Below are 11,638 nucleotides of genomic sequence, written 5' to 3' on the forward strand. Positions count from 1 at the left end.
GAGATCAGGAGAAACTTTCTGACTCTGAGGGTGGTCACGCACTGCAGCAGGCGACCTGTGCAGTCTCCATCGTTGGGGGTTTTCCAGGCCAGGTTGGCCAGACGTTTGGCTGGGATGGTCCAGTCAGGGCTGGTCCTGCCTGGACCAGGTCACCCTTGAGGTCCCGTCCAGCCCTGCTTTCCAGGGGCCTCAGCAGAGAGGGCAGACGGGCTTCCCCTGCGCCCCTAAAACCTGTGTTATGCCCAGCGGCTGTGGGGTTTTTCCTTTACCGTCTCGGCAGCCTGAAGGCCGGGGGCCTCCCAAGTCAGCAACCCCGGTTCCGGGTGCGGGTTGCCTTATTCCCTCATGGCCGGGTGGGACAAGCCGGGGTGGCGGCAAGGCTGAGCCGCCTCCCCGTGTCCCTGGGGGGGAAATAAGTTCCTCGGGACCTGAAGCCGGGCGGGGACGGGCTGGGGGCTGAGCCGGAGGCAGCACCCGGCTCGCGGTGCTTTGGGCCGGGGAAGGCGACGGGGCGGCGGAGCTCCCCCGCCTCCCGGGCCCTGCCCCTCCCCCTCCCCTCCCCGCCCCGTGGCGGCGGCGGCGGCGGCGGCGGGGCGAAGCCCGTCGGAGGGGCAGGCTGCACACGCCGCGGGCTGCGGCAGAGCGCGGGCGGGAGGGCATGCACCTCGGGCATGGACGGCCGCGCGCCCGGGCCGCTCTGCTGCCTCCTCCTGCTGCTGCTCCTGCCGCCGGCCGCAGGTGAGCCCGCGTCGCTGCCCGCCCGCAGCGCCCTCCGGGCAGCCCGGCGCCCGCCTCGTCCGCTCTGCGGGACCGGGACCGCACCCGCCCGCAGCCACGTCCCCCCTCGCGAGCGTTTCTTGGGTGCGTTCAGCTCCGGGTGGGCAAGGGTCGGGGCGGGGCGGGTCCGGCGGGGCGGGGGGCTCCCTGCCGGGCCGCACGCGGCGCCCCGGGGCTCGGCCCGGCGGCCCCCGCGCCTCGCCTCCCCTCTCCTCTCCTTCCAGGCGCCGAGTGCAAGGCGGGCTGCCACCCGGACAACGGCTTCTGCCACCTCCCGCACGAGTGCAGGTAACGGGCTCCCCGGCGCGGGCAGGGGCTGCTGCTCTCGTGAAGGGAAAAGCAGGGAGAGGCCGGAGGGGAGGCGTTTCCCGCGGGCAGGGGGAGGCTGGAGGGACCCGGCTCCCGGGAACCAGCCGCCGCTGGAGATCGCGGACATCCCGGCGAATGAGAGGGTGGCCTGGAGCACCCGGAACCGGGGCCCTGGGCCAACCTCCCGCTGCTCTTCTTGCTTGCTTTCCCCTGGAATCGTTTTTCTTTACAAAATCCTTTGTTTGCAGTATTTTACAAGGACCGGAGTGATCTTTTTGTAGCTGGGGAGAGAGAGAGAGCAGCGTGATCTTTAGAAGTTGTGGGTTGAGCAGGTGACTATCCCAGTCATTATTAACTGTACACCGGGTCTGCATCTTTTCTTGTGTCTCGTTTCAGGTGTCAACCCGGCTGGCAAGGACCTCTCTGTAATCAGTGCGTTCCTTTTCCTGGTTGCTTGCACGGCAGCTGTGCCAAGCCATGGCAATGCATCTGCGAAGAAGGATGGGTTGGCAGCCTCTGTGATATAGGTTTGCACATACTTTATTGATAAAGTAACAGCGATCAAAAGGCTCCCTCTGGTGCTGGAAGCATGCAAAAGCTTCCTTAGATAACTGCTTCCTGAAATGAATACTTTGCCCAAAACCTAATGAGTGCCTCTACTTGTGCATTAACACACCTGAGTTAATGTGCATTAAATCTAGTACCTCCAATGTGAGGTACTGAAAAAACATGCATTAGCTTGTCTTCATGCACATTAAATAAATAGCACTTTTTCAGTGATGCTTTAACGCACATTAAAATAGGCTAAAGTGCATTAAGGCGCATGTGTAGATGCACTCAATTAGATGCACCCTTGAAGTCCCTTCTGATTATTATTATATGAAAGATTTTTTTTTTGCTGGAGTGGGAGAAAACCCTAAAAAATCATAGTATAAGGAAAAGCATAGTATTTTTGCAATAATCTAGTCATGGGCTTTGCTATGACAAGGCATAAAATTCCAGTTCCATTTTTTAACTCTGAGTATTGTATGCAAATTATAATAATTTCTCAGCTGGTACCAGTAAGGTAAAAGTCTCCTTTTGTACATCAAATTACTTTAAAAAATCATTATCCAATAAATAAATAGTGTATAAAAATGAAAGACGTGAACTTGGTCCTCAACCAATTGTCTTCAAATACAAAGAGACGAACAGAACAGAACTGGAAATTATCATGCCTGATTCTTCCCTTACTTAAGCAACTGCAGATAAAAAAATAATTCCAGTGGTGCGATTCAGTTACATTGCTATTAAACCAGATAACTCTTTATGAGAAAACAGTCCATTTTCCTTCCCCCATCTTCTAGGTTTTGCTATTTTTCCGGTTTACCAAAATTTATAGCGTGTTGCCGTGTTATGTGGCTTGATGTTCAAAAAATCATTATTTCTTAGGCACTCCACACTGGGTAAATATTTCAAAACCACTTCAGTGACCTAAGAGCGTAACTCCGCTTTTCCAAAGTGATGACATCTGGAAACAGACATCGCCTTTGTACCATCATAATATGTTTTATGGTGGCACAAAGTGAAAGCAAATAGATATCCATGCCCTCTTGCATGTCCCAAATGTTTTTGTGGCTGTACAAAAGGTTTTAATAAGATGTGCCACCTTTTCATGGTAGACATCTATTTGCTTTATGGTAGGAGAGCACAGGCAGCTCCGAGCTACCCTGCACTATTCAGCCACCCCAGCCAGGCGCTCCCAGCCTTGAGGGGTCCAGCCCCCCCCCCCAACCCTTGCCCCAGGAATTCCTGCATAGGATCAGGCCCCATAAGTCCCAGAAGGATCTGCCTGGCTTCCCCTCTTACAGAGACACCTCCCTGACACACTGTGGGAATGCAGTTATGCTGCTTCCGGTCTAGAAGACAAATTACTCAGAGCAGTGTTGTGTATTCAAAGGTACTTCCTAGCATGGAAGATGAATAGACATAGCCCTAGTTACTTTGAGAATGGGACTTAGGTGCGCCTACACTGCAAACACAGTGTGCTAAGCCACTGTGCCCACAAACACGCTGTGTTGTTCCAAGAGTGCTGCCTCCTGAACTGGAATCCAGTAGCTGCAGCGCTACAGCAGGTGTCACGAGTCATTCCCTTAAGCCCCAGATCATTATAGGTGCCTTTGAAAATTTTCGCCATTATCTTCACATTTATTATTTAAAGCTTGGAAAGCGTATTTTCAAAGAGGCATTGATTCAGCATATTTCCGTAATCCCAAGCATTCTGTACAGAATGAAGTCCAAAACCCATGTTTTCACTCAGCACACCATTTTTCCAAACAAAGCCAAGGGCCAGTCATGGATAAACAAGGCATATATAGCATGATATAATTGCCAATAACCTGTGTGAACATTTTAGATATGTTTCAAGTCCTGCCATTCAGTGGTTTACCTATTATAACAATGTTTTTGCATTCATGTGCAGTCAGGAGAGAAAAGCATCTCCCCTGCAGTCAAATGGTGGTACAAATGATTGCAGTGACCCAATAAAGCAATGTAATCTGAAATGGAATAGCTGTTTAACCATTGGCTAGGACCATCCTTGGCCTCTCTCCCTTTCTTTGCTGTATAAAGTTGCTATAGTTTGCTATTATTCACCTGTTAACACAGACAACTAATCCCACTTAATGCTTAATTTTTGCAAGAAGGGGAGGCAACCACTGTTCTGTTTTTACATGAAAATGCTCATAAATTGGTATCTTTAGCTACTGTGTACAGTCTTAACTGTAAGTTTACATCAAGACACAGTATGCTGGAAATCTATGTTTATAATTTTGCTCTAGAAATTCAAGAAGGTTTGTGAGCACTGCAGCCCTGAGAAGGAATGTTTTTGCACTTCATCAAAGTTGTTACTTTCTGGAGCTGAAGGAGTTAGCTCTGCAAGGGGTATTTCTGTAAGCAGCGACTGATTTGACATTGTCAAATGACAGTGAATACTGCAGAAAGAGAGTGTATAAAGTCTATGGAACGGAGAGTGGAAAAAGCTGAAGAGGTCTATAGAATCGAAACCCTAAATACTTAAAAAAATACGCACATATTCTCAGCAGCTAATTTTCTAGTTAGACAAAGAAAAAGGGAGAGTTGACTTTGAATTGCATTATTCTATTTTGTGCAAATTTCAAAGAGGATTAGCATAATACAGCCTTTACAGGTTTTCATTGTACCTCTTGGAAATCCCCAGCTGGGGTATTTTATATAATGCATGTGGACATGTGTAGATTTACTAAGTCACCTGATTGTCATCTAATAGTCATTTTTACTGTCATCTGATAGTCATTTTTACTAGAGGTGGGCCTAGTCCACAGCTGAAACATTTCCCAGTGTCTAAGATTATTACAGCAAAAGCTGTGTTAACTGGCACTTTATTAGCCGGAAAACTATTAACCGGCATCTAAGAGATGCGGCAAAAGTGAAACTGGAAGTCCCACTTCCGGGTTTCGCTGCCACTGCGAGCAGAGTTCTTGCCACTTCTTCGGCCCACCGCTCAGGGCAAAGCAGCCTGCACAGGGCCCCCCTCCCTGTCCCATGGCGCACTGACGCCAGGGAGCGCACCAGACGGTGAACATTTGATTAACTGGAATATTTGATTAACCGGCATCCCCCATTCCCAGGCGATGCCAGATAACAAAGTTTTTACTGCATTCAGTTTAGGGGTTTGAAGTGGCTCATTATAAAGAAAAAAGCCAGTAACTTGGTGTCATTTATTCCTACAAGTGCATCTTCATGAAAGACATAGCACTTCAGAGATAAATCTTAGGACCGTTCCTAGCAATACCTGACTCACCCACTGCTGGCCAACTTCTTTATAATGGGTTGAACTGAACCTTTAAGTCCAATGCTCAGGTTGTACATTTAACCTTTATATAATTACTTAAATGTTCGAAACAAAGTACGGTTTAAGCACTTTGCTGGCTTGAGACCAGTTTGCATAGTACATTGTGGGATCTGGGGCCATATGCATGTTTAGAACACAAGTTCATGTGCCCGCGTTTCTCCTTCTGTAGATGCTCTTGGGATATGTCACAGGGGACAGGTGTTCCAGACCACATGGTTTACAAAACAGAAGGAAAGCCACTGCAGTCCATTTCCATAGAAACTATGGCTCACAAACTTCCCTTGCTCTAACTATGGAGTTCAGAATATGTACCAGTTATCTTAATGACAGTTTGTTTGAACTATAAGCTGCATCTTGGCAGATAAGATCAGTGGCTCATCCTGTCTTCTCTGATACTGGCCAATACCAGCTATTCAAGAAGAGGTTCAAGAAATTCTACAGTAGACAACTATATAATAAAATGCTCTCGCACCAACAGTCAGGGATTACATTATGCTCTGAAGCATAAGGTCAAGCATATTCCTTGTAAATATTATTTTACTATATAACATAATGGTGCCTATTACTATTGCCCATGTAAATATATAATAATGTTTTGAACCTTCTAAAGCTCTTGGACTCAGTGATGTCTTAAAGCGTCCGAGTTACCCAAGAGGGTAAGAGTGGAAAAATTATAGGAAAGAGGCCTATTTAAAATAGAGAAATTATATTTATTTGTCAAGGATTGTAAGCAGAATTTCCTAACTGGGAACTTGTTATGCATTCTTAAGTGCTTAGTTTCTTTAATGTTACTCACTGTATATATATTTCATGGGGTCTCTGTGTTCACATATCAGAGTTTCTGTTTGGGTAGCTACCATTAAAGCTTGCCAAAATGGGTGACAGGCAACATTGCTGCAAAAAGCAGTCAAGCTTATTTTAGTCCTTGTGGAAACTAGAGCTTACACGTAAAAGTGCACATAAAGCAGTAATGTTGCAATCAAGACAGCCAGAGATACAGAAACACAGATATACTAGAATATTGTATTATACTCCCTACTAGAAAGATTAGTTTTCAGGAGGGATAGCTGGAAAAATTTTAGAGCTATAGTTAACTTTTATATTGTTTCATGATACTTATCTTAGGTCAAGTTATGCTGTGGATTTAGATGTGGAATTTAACATGCCTTAAAAGCTTATTTATTGTTTTAGAAGATATGTATGTACATGATGTCAACTGAAATGAGCATGTGAGCTTGCAAGAACCATCAAAAAGCTACCATGTTGTCTTAGTTCAAACATAAATTTAAAAAAATGTTTTAAAAGTTTCAATAATTGTTCTTAGAGGTCTTAGATCAAGAGGGTTATTGTGAAAGATTATGTGTATGACTTACTATGCAAAACACATACCAGAGCTAAATCCCATACATGCAAAGGTTAAATCCCATATAGCAAAGGCTACAATATAGAGTGAGAAACAAGTTGAGATTTAATGGCATTTTGTAGCTTACTGATGGGACAGCAAACATCAGGCTACTTGTGAAAATTTGTTAATATACTGTTTTCAGATTGCAGTTGCTTTATCTGAATTGCAGGCTTGGAGAATCCAGGAGTGTAAGATGATATTTATAGTAATCAGAAGCTCTTTGCTAGACTAACATTATATTGATAATGTTACTTATTTATAGACAGGAGCAATCAGAGCCTATTTCATAAAGTGGGAGCCAGCAGGAGAGGAGCAACTTGACAGTGATTGAAGTAACTGAAAAAATCTGTCATTCCTTTACACAGAGCAAAGGAAAAAAAGGAAATATATCAAACGCAGGATGAGGAACCTTTAAAAGTGCATTTATTCTATCTCGATGTTACTTTTTAATGGCTATTTCCTACATGAGTAATTAGTTTTCTTCATCTACTGACTATTTAGTATTACACATTACTGAGTTTTAATATAATTATATTTACATTTGTAACAGATATTCATCCTTGTTCTTTGAAACCCTGCACAAATAATTCAACCTGCATAGAAACTGGAGATGGAGGATATATTTGTTTGTGTGCCCAGGGATTTACAGGGAAAAACTGCCATCTGAAGAAAGGGCCATGTGTTATTAATGGGTAAATATTGATTTCTGATGTAAAACTTCATGATCCTTAATTTCACTATTATTTCTCCAGGTTTCTTTCTTAAAAATCACAAAATGTTAGTGGTGCAGCATAAGTGTTTTCAATGTGGTTTTTATGCTTTTGCTTCTTGTCTGTTAAGCAATACTGCTCATTCTAATTAATTCCTCTTACACATAGGGTCAAAGTTTTATCCGGAGTTTTTGTGTTTAATTTGAAAACCAAAGTTGAAAATTTTCACATGTTGTTGTGATAATTTTACATGTGTGTTTCCTTTTTTTCCTGTTACCTTGTGAATGTGTTTCCCGTATTCAAAGTCCTTCTGAGATATAATTAAAAATGTCGTTCCCTTAGGACAAACAGAGCAGTGGCCAAACAGCAACCATTTCCTGCTCAAAATAACCCAGGCCCAAGCCAGGGATTTAAGTTGGAAGATTTTTCTCTTTACAGGAGCAGAGAAGAAGGGCCATGGGAAGTGCACTGTTTTCTCAGGCAAGGGAGGAGTGAGGGAAATTCCTTTTTCTTCAAGTAAAGGGAAATTACATAGTCCTTACATGAGCCCCAGATTCTCTAAATTCAGCAAGACTCAGGACTCCCAAAATTATCTAAACAGGTGGGCTTTGTAGCAGTGTTCAAAGGTCAACAAATATGGGCTATTAATCTGGGGAAGCAGAAGGGGATTAAAGCCTGAGGTGGAGGGGCTTCCAGCCTGGAGACTGCAGAACTGCTGCTTATCTCAGGGGGTTGGGGCCCAACTGCCCATTTGTGTAGTCATATTGCTAAAACTGCCTTGCTGGGTTTTTTTGGGCCACATCCAAAGCCCAATGAAGTCACTAGCCTGAGTCCCACTGATTTAGCCAGACTTTGAATTGTTCTGCTTAGTAGGCACTTATTGAACTGGCTTTGGCAGCTTTTCTCATCCAATCACAACAGTGTATGGGACACAGCCAGTTTTAAATCTGGTTAATCATTTGTTTGCTCAATTGCCAAAGCTGCATGTGTGGTCACAATACCAAAAGTATTACTTAGATACACATATATGAGTAGCCATATGGTACAAGAAGGAGACATGCAGATGATTCTGGTATGTGTTTACATGAAAGATAGGAAGTATTTTTTAGGTCTGAAGGATAAGCTACATCTTCTTAAATGAACAAAATCAGCATGAGTAAACAAAGTCACTTAGGCATGTAATGAAAGATACAGACAGATAAAAGGCTGAAACAATCATGTGGATCCAAAAGAACATAATCTGATAATATAACTGCCAATGGAGTGCTATATTCATGGCTGAACTCAATTCACTGTGTACAAAATGAACCTTAAAGGAAATCATCCTTAATAAAGAGGCACTTGACTTGCATTGTGACCACATATTATGTTGGCTGCACATTATATTGGCGACACTTTATGCAGGTATGCTCCCTGAGTTCCCTGGAATGTCAGCCCAGCTTCTGACAGAGCTCTGCATGTGCTCTGAGCTCCCCGAGCTCTCCAGCTGATCAATGCAGGCTGTAGCCAGAGCCCCTGCTTTCTCGGGCTCCAGAGCCGGGGGATGCATGCTGCCACTGTTCATCTTCCCTTCCTCCCCACCCTCTCCACTGAATTTTGCAGCAAGGAAAAAGAAGGGATGACTAGCAGTGGAGTTCACACCCTGGGCTCTGGAGCTGTGGAAAAGCAGGGGCTCCAACCAGAGGCCCGTGCTGATCAGCTAGTGAGCTTAAGGCTCCTGGCAAGTGTGGGGCTTTGGCAGGAGCTGTGCTATGATGCCAGGAAGCTCAGAGAGCTCACTGCACATGCACAATAAAGCCAGCACATGTATCACACAGCTAGAGGAGATTTAGCCACATGCATCTTTCTGCAATCCTGGGTCCACCCGTGTTGAGGGGATAGTTCATTGTCCATGACCATTTAGTGCTTGACTTTTCTGTGGAGACTAAAATAAGGGGGGTAATTGTCCTAGTTTTTATTGTGTTGATATCTATCAAATATGAATTGGAATGAGATAGTTCACTCAATGTACACAGGCTAGAAAACAGCCACGAAATGTTAACAACTTTTGGATGCTGCTGATGTGGTCTGATTCAAATTTGGGACCTAGCAGTGAAAGGTTTTTTATCCTTGTTATGCATCTTCTGAGCTCCCTCCAAGCTGCTTAATTTTGCATTAACATATTTTGCTGCGAAGTAAGCATGTGCATGTACTTATGTCTCAGTATACCTCCCTAATCTTGTGTAATTTTGCTACCTAGAACCCAGGGGGTTCCTGGAGCAGCAGGGACCCATTGCAGGGCTGCAGGGAACTGAGTGAAAATCTTCTCCCTAATCCCCGCATGTGTGGATGCCTGCCTGAAAACCTTTACTCCTGGTTAGCCTACACCATAGTAAATCTAGGCTGGAGTAAATGCATGTGTAGACATGCTCACTAAGTAGGACCTACATGATCAGCTCCCCAAGGTAGCTACATCCAGTATTACAGGGCCTGTCCATTAGGTGGCAGAAAAGCCAGTTTGTATTGAACAAATGGCTATCATAAAGTTGACCAAGGAAGTAGGCACATGATTCATTGGTGTGACTTACCCTGATGCAGAGTTACTCTTCACTTTCTGAGAGTAAACTCAAAGTAGAGTTAGACTGTTTATTGTATGTCCACCACACATCTACAATGGAGTAAAGTCAATTTACTTTGTAGTAAATGTGTGACATGCCGACCTTCCTACCTAATTCCTTTGAAATACAGATTTTATTGTATGCATTTTCTCTTTTGACCTTACCTTTCTCTGTTAATGTATATCCAAATGATTTGTCAAACATTTTTATTGTTTTAGAAGCTGTATTGTTTTACAGTGCCAGAAATTTTTCCTGATTTTCCAATGTACAGTGTGTGACATAAAGCTATAGACATACAATAAAAACAACCCCCCCACATCTGGTTGCTATGCTTATATACTTTTTACATGGACCATTTCATACCTAGATTGTGCTATTAATAGTTAGCAAAGGGAGAAATAAAAAGCCAAACTGGCCATGTGTCTTTATTCAGTTAGGCAGCAAGCAGTCTTAGATAACAAGTTCTAACTGGGCAAACAAAGTGGGCAACTTTGATTTCAAAAACAGTTTTGAATCTTTTCACATCTCTTGAGATATGATTTGCATACTCGTATGAGCATCCTGGCCAAAATACATGCAGAAGAGACTGTAATATATAGCGGAACATTAGAATATAGCATGTATTGACAAAGATGTTGAAGTTCATTCTCGAGTCAACTCTTTTGACCTCAGTGGATTTCCATTAGGAATCAATATGGATCACTATTTTATAAGGCAAATTAGCCTGTCCAGTTATATAAAAGTTTCACTGTGACTTATTCCATTTGAATTTTACTTAAACTCCTGTGTATGATTTTTGTTATCTTTTGTTGTAGCTCTCCCTGTCAGAATGGAGGAACATGTGTTGATGATAATGGGTTTGCACCCCATGCCTCCTGTCTGTGCCTTCCTGGTTTTGCTGGCAACTTTTGTGAAATAGATATAGATGACTGCGAATCCAACCCTTGCAAAAACAGAGGAACATGCACAGATATTGGTGCAGGCTACAGCTGTCATTGCCCCCATGGTTATACAGGAAAATCCTGCAGCAGCCACATTATATTCTGTGCTAGCCACCCATGTGAAAATGGAGGAACATGTAATGAACATCCTGAAAGAGGATTTGAATGCCTATGTAAGCCAGAATTTGTTGGTGGAACCTGCAAACATCCCAAAAGAAACACAAGTCTTGATGGCATCAATATAGAGAATAAACACACAGAGAGTTATAATTTACCGCCAAATGCTCATCAACAATCAGTGCATCATCAAGAACATGAAGTCTTGAAGATAACAATGAAAGAAACAATCCAAAATGCAGACCCTTTGCTCAATAAAAGCCAGGTGATATGTTTCATTGTACTAGGCTTACTTACTTGTCTTGTTGTTTTGGGTACTACTGGGATTGTATTTTTCTCAAAATGTGAAATGTGGCTTGCAAATGCCAAATACAGCCATCTTCTCCGCAAGAAAAAGAATTTTTTTTTGAAATCTAACAATGGGGAGAACCTCTCAGTTAACATTATTTTCCCAGAGAAGATCAAACTGACTAATTACACCAAGAACTATACAGCAATCTAGGCATACTTGAAAGCCTAGCAGCAACTTGCAAGATTTAGTAGCAATATGTAAAATATACTGAACTTGTTACCTGTGGTGGCCATCCATGTTTGTAGTTACATTTGTTGTAGTTTGTGCTGAGTGGTAAAGAAATATACTGTATCTGTACTGTCAAATGAATTTTTCATTTCCGAAAATAAAAGTTTTAAAAGAATAAGGTTACAAAGCAAGGGATGTTAATCTAATTTTTTTAAGGCATCTTTTTTTTGTAAAATAAAAATATCTTGCCACAAGAGCTGTTTTCAGCTTTTTTGTATTATATACAACTTGTTTGGGAAATACAGTACTTGTAAATTACTTATAAATCTAAAAATCCCTATTTTTAAAATAAACACTAATTAATGGCTATGTGTAATAGTATTGCAAATTT

General features: G+C 43.0%; 1 protein-coding gene across 2 annotated transcripts; it reads left to right on the forward strand.

Annotated features, from left to right (window-relative positions):
- The first annotated feature begins 488 nt into the window (after positions 1-488).
- DLK1 (delta like non-canonical Notch ligand 1) lies at positions 489-11,434 on the forward strand. Of its 2 annotated transcripts, none has more exons than XM_090034037.1 (5): positions 489-861; positions 1,002-1,065; positions 1,483-1,613; positions 6,913-7,054; positions 10,485-11,434. In XM_090034037.1, exons 1-5 carry the CDS (start codon positions 672-674, stop codon positions 11,227-11,229), a joined length of 1,272 nt encoding a protein of 423 aa, XP_089890163.1. In that variant the 5' UTR covers positions 489-671; the 3' UTR covers positions 11,230-11,434. The 2 variants fall into 2 exon arrangements, with proteins under 2 accessions (XP_089890163.1, XP_089890164.1); XM_090034038.1 differs by having other exon boundaries at positions 512-738.
- The last annotated feature ends 204 nt before the right edge of the window (positions 11,435-11,638 follow it).

The sequence above is a fragment of the Crocodylus siamensis genome, chromosome 2, assembly GCF_052110815.1.
Source record: "Crocodylus siamensis isolate JL-2025a chromosome 2, ASM5211081v1, whole genome shotgun sequence".
Taxonomy (NCBI): domain Eukaryota; kingdom Metazoa; phylum Chordata; order Crocodylia; family Crocodylidae; genus Crocodylus; species Crocodylus siamensis.

Excerpts from the sequence above, each read along its gene's own strand:
- DLK1 (XM_090034037.1), top strand. The coding sequence starts at position 672 with ATGGACGGCCGCGCGCCCGGGCCGCTCTGCTGCCTCCTCCTGCTGCTG. Across the intron at positions 1,066-1,482 it reads CACCTCCCGCACGAGTGCAG|GTGTCAACCCGGCTGGCAAG; the intron begins GTAACGGGCTCC and ends GTCTCGTTTCAG. Across the intron at positions 7,055-10,484 it reads GGGCCATGTGTTATTAATGG|CTCTCCCTGTCAGAATGGAG; the intron begins GTAAATATTGAT and ends CTTTTGTTGTAG.